Source organism: Cervus elaphus, chromosome 2 (assembly GCF_910594005.1).
Source record: "Cervus elaphus chromosome 2, mCerEla1.1, whole genome shotgun sequence".
NCBI classification, from domain to species: Eukaryota; Metazoa; Chordata; class Mammalia; order Artiodactyla; family Cervidae; genus Cervus; species Cervus elaphus.
Genome location: NC_057816.1, coordinates 30978645 through 30991817, shown reverse-complemented (window position 1 = coordinate 30991817; position 13173 = coordinate 30978645). Strand labels below are relative to the sequence as shown.

General features: G+C 39.7%; 1 protein-coding gene across 1 annotated transcript in view; it reads left to right on the top strand.

Moving 5' to 3' along the window:
- The window catches only part of LOC122706427 (glycerophosphodiester phosphodiesterase domain-containing protein 4-like), a 109941-nt gene that overhangs the window by 19983 nt on the left and 76785 nt on the right, over positions 1–13173 (top strand). The window contains exons 5-9 of the mRNA XM_043921561.1: positions 2451–2549; positions 2621–2714; positions 3553–3630; positions 4414–4559; positions 4918–5000. Of these exons, the coding sequence (XP_043777496.1) occupies positions 2451–2549; positions 2621–2714; positions 3553–3630; positions 4414–4559; positions 4918–5000 (500 nt within the window). The remainder of the gene's footprint in view (positions 1–2450; positions 2550–2620; positions 2715–3552; positions 3631–4413; positions 4560–4917; positions 5001–13173) is intronic.

The window sequence follows — 13173 nt, the reverse complement described above, 5'->3', positions numbered from 1 at the left end:
TTATTTTCTCCTTGTCTGGCATCCTTAATATTACATTTTCCCCCCTCCTTGGCTAGCATCCTTTGAATTCATTCTGACACAAATTCTACAGGGTTTTGTTAAAATGCCTTCATCTCTTGAGGTATTGTGCGATCTAATTGCTGTTATGAATTCATAGCCAATGAAAAGTGGTGAAACTGGATATGAGAAAAGTTGAAATACCCTTGTTAGATAACTAACTTGGTTAGGCCTTTAAACCTGTGACCTTTAAAGCTTCCTGGCAGGGGAGTTTCTTTAGGGCTTGGAATTTTGGTGTGAAAAGAGTATACCTGGGTTGTCCCATATTGTCTCACCCTTGCTTCTCCTACATAGTCCAAAAGTCTGTTCTTTACATCTGTGTTTCTTTTGCTGTCTTGCATATAGGGTCATCATTACCATCTTTCTAAATTCCATATACATGCTTTAATACACTGCATTGGTGTTTCTCTTTCTGGCTTACTTTACTCTGTATAATAGGCTCCAGTTTCATCCACCTCATTAGAACTGACTCAAATACGTTATTTTTATAGTAATATTCCATTGTGTATATGTACAACTTCCTTATCCATTCATCTGCGATGGACATCTAGGTTGCTTCCATGTCCTGGCTGTTGTAAACAGAGCTACAGTGAACATTGGGGTGCACGTGTCTCTCTCAGATCTGGTTTACTTGGTGTGCACGCCTAGCAGTGGGATTGCTGGGTCGTGTGGCAGTTCTATTTCCAGTATTGGATGGGGTGAGGAGGGTGGTGGGAGGGGGTTTCAGGATAGTGGGGCACATGCATACCCATGGCTGATTTATGTCGATGTATGGCAAAAACCACAACACTATTGTAAAGTAATTACCTCCAATTAAAATAAATAAATAAAAAGAAGAATAAATCTGGGAGGAAAGGATTAGTATCAGGCCTAATAGTAGGCCTTCTGCCTAGGCATGTTCAGAGAGCAATGAATGATCTCAGTCAAAACTCTTTATAAAATAGCTAATAACCCCATCTCCTAATAAATGTACTAAAGAGATTTATTAGCCGAAATACAATGGAGAGTCCTTATCTATGAAAATTTCTATACAACAGGATTCTAACCTGTTGTATCTAGGTTGCTTGCAATAAATAAACCTAGAATTTATAGATTTGTAAGTGGGAGGCATTGCTGGCTGGAGTTGTATAGTTAACAGAATATGTGAGAAAAGGATCCACCGTAACTCAAAGATTCCTTCTGTGGAGAAAAGTTTCCACATACTTTGTTCAAAACACACCTCACATTTTAAGTCCCAGACCAGAATGTATCCTAATATAAGAGAGGAAAAACTTTTATACGAGTACCTACATTTCACAGATTTCTCCAAGGAAAACTTTTATCTGTACCTTGCGTGTGTGTGTGCATGCGTGCTAAGTTGCTTAATGCCTTAAATCATTAGTAAAGCTTCGTGTTGAGTAAGATCACAGAATCACATGAGATTCATGTGAGTCTGATTTGTCTCTTAAAGTTTGTATTGTGACGCATTTGGTTTGCTGATAAGTTATTTAAGATTTTCACATCTATATGGATCTATATATAGAAGAGTTTGGACTGTAGTTTTTGTTTCCTGTAACATCCCTATTGAGTTTGAGTATCAATGCTTTTGTTGGCTTCAAAAAACAAGTTAGATAAAATTCCCTCTATTCTCTGGAGGAGTTTGTTGAAGTTGAAATATTTCTTCCTTAAATGTTTGAAAAATTAACCACTGAAGGCAGCAAGACCTAGAGTTATTTTGTGAGTTATTTAAGATACAGAATCATGGAAAGAAGGAGACCAAGCACTGTCTAGGAGCTACACAGGTGTAGAAAACTGTCTGTTTGAAGGGAAGAAGTTTAAATTATATCTTCTTGGCCTCATTGTTTACCTATGGCTAAATATAGTTTTCTGGCCAGCAGGGTTTTTCATCTGTTCACCAAATATTTATAGAAAATTTACTGTGTGTCAGACATTCTAAAGAGAGCAAATATATAATCATAAAGAAGTATCATCCCTGATCTCATGAAGCTTATAGTCTATTTGGCGAAAACATATATTGAACAAAATACTGTTTACCTGAAATTGTATTGAGTCATATTAAAAAAAAAAAAAAGCAGTGAATATTTGTAATGGCTATTTTTGAAACTGAATGAGACCTGCCAAGCAATGTTGAGGGCTAAGCAGATGTGGAGAAAATAAATCAGTAAAGGAATCAGACCACATAGCTGTGTAGGCTTTTTTCTTTTTTTTTCATCCATGCTGCACAAAGCAGCAAGGAAGGTAAATTATTAGATCCATGTACTATTAAAGAATTGTTAGAGTAAAAAGATGAGATAATGAAGTCCCTGAAATTGTGAGTACATATGGTTCCCAAGGACAGTTCTGATCCAAGTTTAGTGCTTAGAAGTCAAGGTATTCTTTTTTTTTCCCCCCAGATCCTGATTGTGATAGTGATTCTGTTTTGCTCATTTTTTCTCTGGATTTTATTAACTTACTGGAAAGACAGGTGGTTCACCATCGGGCTGTCACTGCAGGTAAGCACCATCCTTAATTGTAGCCCTGTCTGTCCAGATGTGTTCAGGCTGACTTTTGAATTTTCTCCCAGGTCTTTGCTCCCTACATACACCTGGGCAGCCTATCTGTGATGGTTTTGCTTTCGTGGCCTGTGGCCTTCTACTTGATTCATTTGGAAGGAGAAGGTATATCCTGTGGGGGGAACCTTTCCTGATTCTTCCAGCTCTGGCTTTAGCTAGTGTACTTCACTCAACCAAACAAGCTTGGTAGATAACCAGCATTGTAGCTTTTGGAAATTCATTTAGCTTACTTAGGCATGCTCCTTCTGGTCAAACTCACAACCCTACATGGACTGTCATAGCATTTCTCTGATCAAACATACCCTCTTCTAAAGAGGGATTCTCCTTCTGGAAAAATGAGAATTTTCTCTCTGTTATTACAAATTAACTGCTTGGGAATAAATTGGAGTAGTTTTAGGGAGGGTAGAGGAAATTTTAATATTTTTGAACAGTGATGGTACAAGTCAGTTCTTTTAGGTTGTATTCCAATACTACTATTTTCAACTTAAGAACCAGGTGAAGATATCCCCTGGATACATCTTAGTCCTTCAAAGCAGGCCCTGATGAGTTCCTGTCACTTCTGAGGACTTCCACAGAAGCAGAAACGTCTCCTTCGGCCACTGTTCCCTCTGCATTCTTTGCCCTAATATCATGGAAACAAAGAATCAGAGCTGTATGTGAAACTATTTTGAGAATGGAGTTATCTCTCAGTCTCCTTACTGAGAAACTAGGAGGGCTTTCTGTCTGTGTCTCTTTTTTACTGATGGTTAGATAGGGAGTACTTGTTTCCCGAGTTGTGCAAGAAGGCAGGAAGGAGAAAAACTCAACTGATAGTGTTGCCATTGAGTGTTTATACATGTGGGTATGTGTACGTGGCCAGTGAATTTTAGGAAATGTTTTTTGGGAGCAAGAACTTAAAGAGGACAATAATGAATTCTTTTCTTTTTCATTTCCTGAATTTTAGCTAGAATGAGAAGATACCAGATTACAAATATTGAAAGAGAAAGAAACAAGAGGTGTAACATGCGCACAAAATTGAGAGGTTAGAGCTGGCAGATCTAAATTTGAAAGTGAAATAGGTGGTAATTTTTAAATGTTCAAATGGGTAAAATCCTCAGAGTAAAAATACTCTAAAACAGTAAGTGTTGGGGAATGGCCAGTGATAACAGGTATTATGGTCAGACAGTATGTGTGTGTGTCTCAAAGAGGGGTGGGAAGAGTGAAGTATCTATTATTTACTGAGGATCTGTGACAAGTCAACACTGTCATATCAATTATATGAGATAGATGTTAGTAGCAAAATAGCGCCACTATTCAGAATGAAGAAAATGAAGGCCCAAAGAGGTTAAACAACATGTCTGAGTTACAAAATTAGAAAATAGTAAATTCTGGCTTTGAATGTGGATGTCTTTCAACTAGTGTCTCTTCCACTATCACTCACTGTCTTCAATACGGGGCATTTTAGGCTGACCTTTAAGGGCTTGAGGGCTTTGTCAGAACCAACCAAACTCCTCCTCCTCCTTAGAAGTTATTCCTTAACATTCCCTCTCCTTCCTGCCTCCTGTACAATTCATTCCCTTGTAAATTTGCATTTATAATAATTTTGACTTAATAATAAACTTTTATTTGGATAGTTCTTCACTTTCAAATCACTGAAAGAATATGGGGATGTGACAGAAATAGACAGTAAATCAGTGAGTCTACAGATGCAGTGAACCCAAGTACTAAGTATTTACTTACTGTTCTTTTGCGAATAGTTACTTGCTTAGGATGGTTCTCCATTCCTCTTTTACTTTTTGTCACTTTCTCCTTCCAACTTTTTCAGCTTTACAAGTGGCTATTGGGTTGCCCTTTGTTCTTATACTTTTGTGTCTCTATGTGGTGCCATTGGGGATTTATTCTCCCTGCGTTCAAGAGAAGGATAAATTAGGACCCAAGCCATACTTCTTCGGACATAGAGGTGCGGGCATGGTAGGTCTGAGCATGATGGATGTTGGTGAGTACAGGTGTGCGTGGGTGTGGAGGGCACATCAGATCCTTGGAACTGCCTGGAAAAGAAAAGGAGCTGACTTGAGATGACAAGAATAAGGAGTTAAATGTAGAGATTGGACTTGAACCCAGGTCACCTAATTCTCTGTCCATTTCTCTTTATTGTGTCTCAGTGACATTGCTTCAGATGAGCAGAGTCTCCAAATCAGATTTGAACAAAGAGCCAAGGGAGTCAAACTCTCTTCCTAAAGTCCTTTCTTACTGGGTCCCCTCCCTAACCTAAAAGGGATGTTGGCAGAAAAGACTGAAATTAAAGGCCTGATGTCCTTTTCTTCCACAGCTGGGGCCTGAGAATACCATGATGTCCTTTGAGAAAGCTGTTGAATATGGGGCCCATGGACTGGAGAGTGATGTACAAATAAGGTAGGAAAGAAGGGACCAGGGTGGGAGGAGAAAAGACCAGTGGATGACTCCAGCCTGGCCCAAGCTGTAGAGAGGGCAAGCCCTGGGAGTTTCTCCCTTATTCACCTGGTACATCTGAACATAACACACATACATGAATCACTTCTCCTTTACAGACCACATATCTGCACCCCTGCATTCTCAATCACAGGCTCATAAATCACACACTCTATATAGTCTCCACACATAGCTCAAATTTGTCCTCCCTGCAAACATCCTTGCAGCTTACCTCTGTGCCCTAGCTTAGCAATCTGTTTAGCTAACATCTCCTCGGCATCGCCTGTGTTCCTACTATATCCTTCTTCTGAGCGCTAGTGAGAGGCAGAGGAGTGAGACAGAGTCGTGCCTAAGAGCTGTTTGCAGCCAGTGAAGGAGACATGGCATGTTTACAAATAAACCCAGCATAGGACCATTCGTGGTGAGTGCCTTCCAGAGAAGAGTAAGGCAGATGCAGTAGAACCTCAGTGGAGGAGGAAGAGGCCACCTCCTCTTTTGAGAAAAATTATCTGTTTGCTCAGAACAGTGTTTGGGTTGAACCTTGAAGGAAAAATAGTATCTTCCCAAGCAGAGATGGAGAACGAGGATATTCTGGGCAGAGGCAACGGCTTAGTTAAAGGCATCCAAAGGAGAAATAGCAAGTTTGTAGATCTGTGAGCTAGACTGTATGGATGCCAAGAGTAATCCACTTCAGGGACACCGGGGGGCAAGGCTTACTGAGATTTGATCACAGAGATCCCTAAATGTGTACTGGGCAGCCATGGTAGGTTTTAGAGAAAAGATTAGCTTATTGTTTTAGAGGACTTGTCTGAGAATCTGTGAGGGAGAATTGTCATAGATTTGGACAGTAGACTCTAGCAATGTCCAAGGGACAACACAGGAAGACTTGGATCATAGCAGGGATGAGGACATATCAGATGCTTTTCTGTAGAATGTATATACTTGGGCAGCCAAAAGTAGAGACAAACCATCGGATGGTTATATTAGAGAATGTGGCATGTACTACTCCCTTCCCAGCCTTCTGTGAGGCAAACAGAAAAGAAATGAACATCCTATTTCACAGTGAAGCACTGTGGTTTGAACCTGAATTCAAAGAAGAGAAATGTATTGCTGAGGACGTAAGACTGGAATGTACATGATAAAGCCAGAACTAGAACTAGATTTCCTGACCCCAGACTAGGGTTCTTGCCATTACCTAACAGTGATGTTACCCATCTGTTCCATGCAAGCTATCTGAATCAGATTGAAACTGGATGTTCTTTCAGAGCTTCTAGGTTCATTGTGCAAGTGCCTCATGGTCATGACCTAAGGTGGTCGTGGTGCTGAGACAGTGAGCTCCTGGCACATTGACTTTCTCTCTTGTCTTGTGACTTCAACTTCAGTGTAGATGATCCTCCCAACCCTTTAGTTTCTCTGTGTGTTGATGTCTTCATTTCCAATGTCTACTTCTACATACCTCCATCATGTTGATGGTCATAGTTTACACTTCATCATTAATAAAAATTGCATAGCACTCATAGTCTAGTCAGAACAGGAATACCACAGCAGTACCTAGAACAGGAAAATGTAATATCAAGAATTACCAAGTAGTAAAAAGCTGTTAAGTAATAAAAGAGGAAATCAGGACTGTGGAAATGCACAAGTAGCAGCTATTAGAACTTCTACACATCCTACCCTATTCTTTCCAAGATTTACGAACACATGAAAAAAAAAAATAAAAAATTGGAAAAAATTCACAAAACTTCTGACAGAAGGCTCTGAAACGTGAAGTAATGAAGGTGAACTGGCTGGGTTCATAAGACTGAAGGAACTTCCTAGTATTAAAGCAAGTTTCCCTGTTGGTAATTTTTGTTTTTTTCCTCATATATCCTGACGTGACCTCTGAAGAAACCTGTACAGAGACATCTACAGCTGCAGAGGGAAAAAAAAAGCCCTACAAAAATCTGCTTTTTCTAGCCAGAGAATTGGCATTAGGGTCACCCAGCAGGCTATCAATGTTTTTACCATACCAGTCCTACTCAGGGGAACACAACAGAAAAGCACTCTCCTCTGTCTCACAGCATGAGACTGTGACCCTGAAGGGAATGAGCAGACCCCTGTAATGACTTCTGCCTTTATGTCAGAAGTGGTACTCCTCTCTGGTCTCTGCCTACTTAAGGGTAGAGGGAGAATTACTGAGAGACGTTTTCTAGAGAAAGTGATTTTTTTCTGGTAAAATATATTTAGCATAAAAATTACCATGTTAACTATTAAAAAAAATTTTTTAAATTGGAGTGTAGTTGGGCTTCCCAGGTGGTGCTAGTGGTAAAGAACCCACCTGCCAATGCAGGAGACTTAAGAGATTTGGGTTCAATCCCTGAGTTGGGAAGAGGCCCTGGAGAAGGGCATGGCAACCTGCTCCAGTATTCTTGCCTGGAGAATCCCATGGACAGAGGAGGTTGGCAGGCTACAGTCTGCAGGGTTGCAAAGAGTCTGACATGTCTGAAACGGCAGAACTCATGGTTGATTTGCAGTGTTGTGTTAGTTTCAGGTGAATCTGGTGCACATATACAGATATCTACTCTTTTTATTGCTTACTCACTAAGTCCTGTCTGACTCTTTTGTTACCCCATGGACTGTAGCCCACCAGGCTCCTCTGTCCATGAGATTTCCCAGGCAAGAATTCTGGATTGATTGCCATTTCCTTCTCTAGGGTATCTTCCTGATCCAGGGATCAAAGCCACATCTCTAGCTTTGCAGGCAGATTCTTTACCACTGAGCCACCAGAGAAGCCCAATCTACTTTTTAGAGTACAGTTTAATGGCATTCAGTATATTCGCCTTGTTTTGCTACCGTCACCACCATCCATCTCTACAACTTTTTCATCTCCTCAAGCTGAAACTCTGTACCTATTCAATAATAGCTCCTTCATCTCCCCTCCACCCAAACCCTGACAACCACTATCCTATTTTTCTCTATAAATTTAACTATTTTAGTTATCTCATATAAGTATAATTGTTCAATATTATTTTATGTCTGACTCCTTTCACTGTGAAATTGAGTGAAGTGAAAGTCGCTCAGTCGTCTCTGACTTTTTGCGACCCCATGGACTATACAGCCCATGGAACTCTCCATGCCAGAATACTGGAGTGGGTAGCCTTCTCTCCTCTAGGGGATCTTCCCAATCCAGGGATCAAACCCAGGTCTCCAGCATTGCAGGTGGATTCTTTACCAATTGAGCCAGAAGGGAAGCCCAAAGGGATGAAAGTGAAAGTCACTCAGGCGTCTCCGACTCTTTGTGACCCCATGGACTGTACAGTCCATGGAATTCTCCAGGCCAGAATACTGGAGTGGGTAGTCTTTCCCACTCCAGGGAAGATCCAGGGGATCTTCCCAACCCAGGGACTGAACCCAGGTCTCCCACATTGCAGGCAGATTCTTTACCTGCTGAGCTACTAGGGAAGCCCCATTTCACTTTGCCGTAGGACAAATTCATCTGTACTGTAAACAGATGACAGAATTTCCTTCATTTTAAAAAATTCTGTTAAAAAGCATATAAAATTGACCATCTTAAATGTCTTTAAGTATCCAGTTCAGTAATTTTAAGTATATATGCATTGCTGCGAAACAAATCTCTGGAACTTTTTTGACTTGCAGATCTGAAATCCTGTACCCATTAAACAACTTCCCTTTACTTCTTCTTCAGTCCTGGATAACCACCATTCTACCTTTTGTTTCTATGAATTTGACTATCTTAGATACCACATATAGGTGGAATCATACAGTATTTATCTTTTTGTGACTGTTTTATTTAATTTAGCATAATGTCCTCAAGGTTCATCCATCTTGTGGCATGCAACAGAATTTACATCCTTTTTTAGACTGAATAATATTCTAATGTATATATATGCCACATTTTGCTTATCCATTTATTTGCTGAAAACATTTGGTTTTCTTCCACCTGTTGGCTATTTTGAATAATGCTGCTATGAACATGAATGTACAACTATCTTTTAAAGAATCTTCTTTCAGTTCTTTTTAGTATATACCCCGAAGTGGAATTGCAGGATCACACAATAATTCTGTATTTAATTTTTGGAGGCCCTGCCATACTGGAGAAAGGAAGTCTAAAAACCTGTATATAAAATCCTGTGCAGATATTCGTATAACATGTACGTGAAACCGCACAGACATAACAGAGCAGAAGAGGTAATAATTAAGCATTGATTTGGAATACCATCCATGTTTTAGATTGAACTCTGGGTAGTACATACAGACCAGGGGAGCACTGCAAAGCCTCTTTGAAAACCAAATTGTAATTTGAACCACAGCTTTTATTTTTATTTTTATTTTTTTATTAGTTGGAGGCTAATTACTTCACATTGCAGTGGGTTTTGTCATACATTGATATGAATCAGCCATAGATTTACACGTATTCCCCATGAGCCAGGACATGTACTTTGAACCAAAATAGGTTAGTTCAGTTCAGTTCAGTTCAGTCGCTCAGTCGTGTCCGACTCTTTGTGACCCCATGAACTGCAGCACACCAGGCCTCCCTGTCCATCACCAACTCCCAGAGTTTACTCAAACTCGTTTCCATCGAGTCGGTGATGCCATCCAGCCATCTCATCCTCTGTCGTCCCCTTCTCCTCCTGCCTCCAATCCCTCCCAGCATCAGGGTCTTTTCCAATGAGTCAACTCGTCTCATGAGGTGGCCAAAGTATTGGAGTTTCAGCTTTAGCATCAGTCCTTCCAATGAACACACAGGACTGATCTCCTTCAGGATGGACAGGTTGGATCTCCTTGCAGTTCAAGAGACTCTCAAGAGTCTTCTCCAACACCACAGTCCAAAAGCATCAATTCTTCGGTGCTCAGCTTTCTTCACAGTCCAACTCTCACATCCATACATGACCACTGGAAAAACCATAGCCTTGACTAGACAGACCTTTGTTGGCAAAGTAATGTCTCTGCTTTTTAATATGCTGTCTAGGTTGGTCATAACTTTCCTTCCAAGGAGTAAGCGTCTTTTAATTTCATGACTGCAATCACCATCTGCAGTGATTTTGGAGCCCAAAAAAATAAAGTCAGCCACTATTTCCACTGTTTCCCCATCTATTTCCCATGAAGTGATGGGACCAGATGCCATGATCTTAGTTTTCTGAATGTTGAGCTTTAAACCAACTTTTTCACTTTCCTCTTTTAGTTTCATCAAGAGGCTCTTTAGTTCCTCTTCACTTTCTGCCATAGGGTGGTGTCATCTGCATATCTGAGGTTATTGATATTTCTCCTGGCAATCTTGATTCCAGCTTGTGCTTCCTCCAGCCCAGAGTTTCTCATGATATATTCTGCATATAAGTTAAATAAGCAGGGTGACAGTATACAGCCTTGATGTACTCCTTGTCCTATTGGGAACCAGTCTGTTGTTCCATGTCCAGTTCTAACTGTTGCTTCCTGACCTGCATAAAGGTTTAACTAACTGTTAAAAGCAATTTCAACGGGAACCAGAATCTCCAAGTATTCTTAATGGCTAGGATATGATCCAAAATTTTCATCATACCAAAACCTACAAAAATCTCAACTTGAACGAGAAAGGGTAATTAATAGATGTCAACAGAAAAGAAAGAAGTGTTTGAATTATTATCTTAAAAAAATTAAAGCATCTATCATAAAATTTCTCTAACAGAGAATTAAGATGCAAAGAGCCAACTCATTGGAAGAGACCCTGATGCTGGGAAAGATAGAAGGCAGGAGGAAAAGGGAATGGCAGAGGATGAAATGGTTGGACACCAACCATTGGGTGGACATGAGTTTCAAAAAACTCCAGGAGATGGTGCAAGTCAGGGAAGCCTGATGTGCTATAGTCCATGGGGATGCAAAGTGTTGGACAAAGTGAAAGTCACTCAGTGTCCGACTCTTTGCGACCCCATGGAGAAGTCCATGGAATTCTGCAGGCCAGAATATTGGCGTGAGTAGCTGTTCCCTTCTCCAGGGGATCTTCCCAACCCAGGGATCAAACCCAGGTCTCCCACATTCCCAGAATATTCTTTACCATCTGAGCCACCAGGGAAGCCCAGACAAGTATCTGACAAAGTTAGTACATAAGACTCACTCTGTGCTTAGTCACTCAGTCATGTCTGACTCTTTGTGACCCCATGAATTGTAGCCCAAGAGTTGTACGTGACTTACTGAATGAAGAGCAACAAATAGGTAGATTAAAAGTAAGGAATGGAAAAAATATACAAGTCAGAGATGGAGTAGTTATATTAATATTTGATAAAGTAAACTTCAGAGCAAAGAAAACCAGAAGAAACAAGGGGCATTACATAATGACTTTAAAACAGTAAATTCATCAAGAGGACATAACAATTCTGAATATATGAACCCAAGAATAGAACTCCAATGTACATAAAGCAAACCTGACAAATCTAAAGGAGAAATAGATAAACCTATAACTATAGTTGAGAACAACAATACCTTTCTCTTAGTAACTGATGTAAAGACTAAACAAAACTATTAAAGATACAAGATGGTGCTGAACTATGCCATCAGCCAACAAGATCTGTGTGACATTGATAGAAACCTCAGTGCAGGAACGGCAGAAGACATGTTCTTTCCCTGTGTTCGCAAATCATATAATATAGACTGTACCTGCCCGCCCCCCCCCCCCGCAAAAAAAACCCTCAGCAAATTTAAATGTACTGAAATCAAACAGAATGAGTACTCTGACCACAACAGGATCACACTAGAAATGAATAACAAAGTTAACAAGAAAATCTCCAAACACTTGGTAACTAAACAAATCCACTTCTAGATAACTCATGAGCTAAAGAGAATGTCTCCTGTGTTTGACATGTGATTTGCAAAAATTTCATTCTGTTGTGAGTTCTCTTTCATTTTCTTGATGCCATTTGATTTTGACAAAGATGCAGAGCAATTCATTGACCACTGCCTCACACCATATATATATATGTTAACTCAAAAAGGATCAGTGACATAAATGTAAGAGGTGAAGGCATAAAACTCTTAAAAGAAAATACAAGGGTAAATCATGATCTTGGGTTTCAGAGTGGATAATAGCCAAAAGTTGGAAACAAACCAAGGATCCATCAGCAAGTGAATTAATAAATAAAATATGGTGTGTATATATATTTTCATATATATATATATATTTAATGGAATATTATTCAGGCATAAAAATGAATAAGGTCTGCTACAACAGGGTTGTTGCAATATGGATGAACCTTGAAGACAATGTGAAAGTGAAAAGTCACTCAGTTGTGTCCAACTCTTTGCAACCATGGAATTTTCCAGGCCAGAATACTGGAGTGGATAGCCTTTCCCTTCTCTAGGGGATCTTCCCGACCCAGGGATCAAACCCAGGTCTCCCTCATTGCATGCAGATTCTTTACCAACTGAGCTATCAGGGAAGATGAAAACAATATGCTAAGGTGAAACTAGCTAGAAATGAAAAGATACAGTATAACTCTGTGTGTATGAAATATCTACAGTAGGCAAATTTGTAGAGACAGAAAGTAAACTAAAGTTACCAGAACTAGGGGGAGGGAGGACTGGGGAGTTACTTAACAGTTACAGGGTTTCTGTTTGCAGTAATAGGAAGTTTTAGAACTAGGTAATATTGATGTCTGTGTAACATTGCATATGCAAGCAGTGCCACACTGAATAGTTAAAATGCTCTTAAAATGGCAACTTTTATGTTTTATATATTTTACCACGATGAATATAAATGAAAAAAGGTAAACACTGGAAGAAAAACAGCCTTTCAATAGAGTCCCAGAGCAGCGAGACATCAGATACAATAAAAGTGACCCTCAACCTAATCCTCATGGTCTAGAAGGGAAATAAGTAGAAAAACTGAAAATTGATTATGGACTTAAACACAAAATGTAGAATTAAAAAATATTTAGAAGACCAAAGAGGGGAAAATCTTTGGGATGTAGGGCTGGCAAAGTGTTCTTAGACTTTATACCAAAAGCACTATTCGTGAAATGAAAAAAAATCATAAAGGGATCTCAAAGTAAAACACTTCTGTGAAAGATCTTGTGAGGAGGATAAGAAGAAAAGTATCAGATGAAGAGCCAATATTTGTAAAATGTGTATCTGGCAAAAGGCTTGTATCTAAAATATATATAGGAAACAC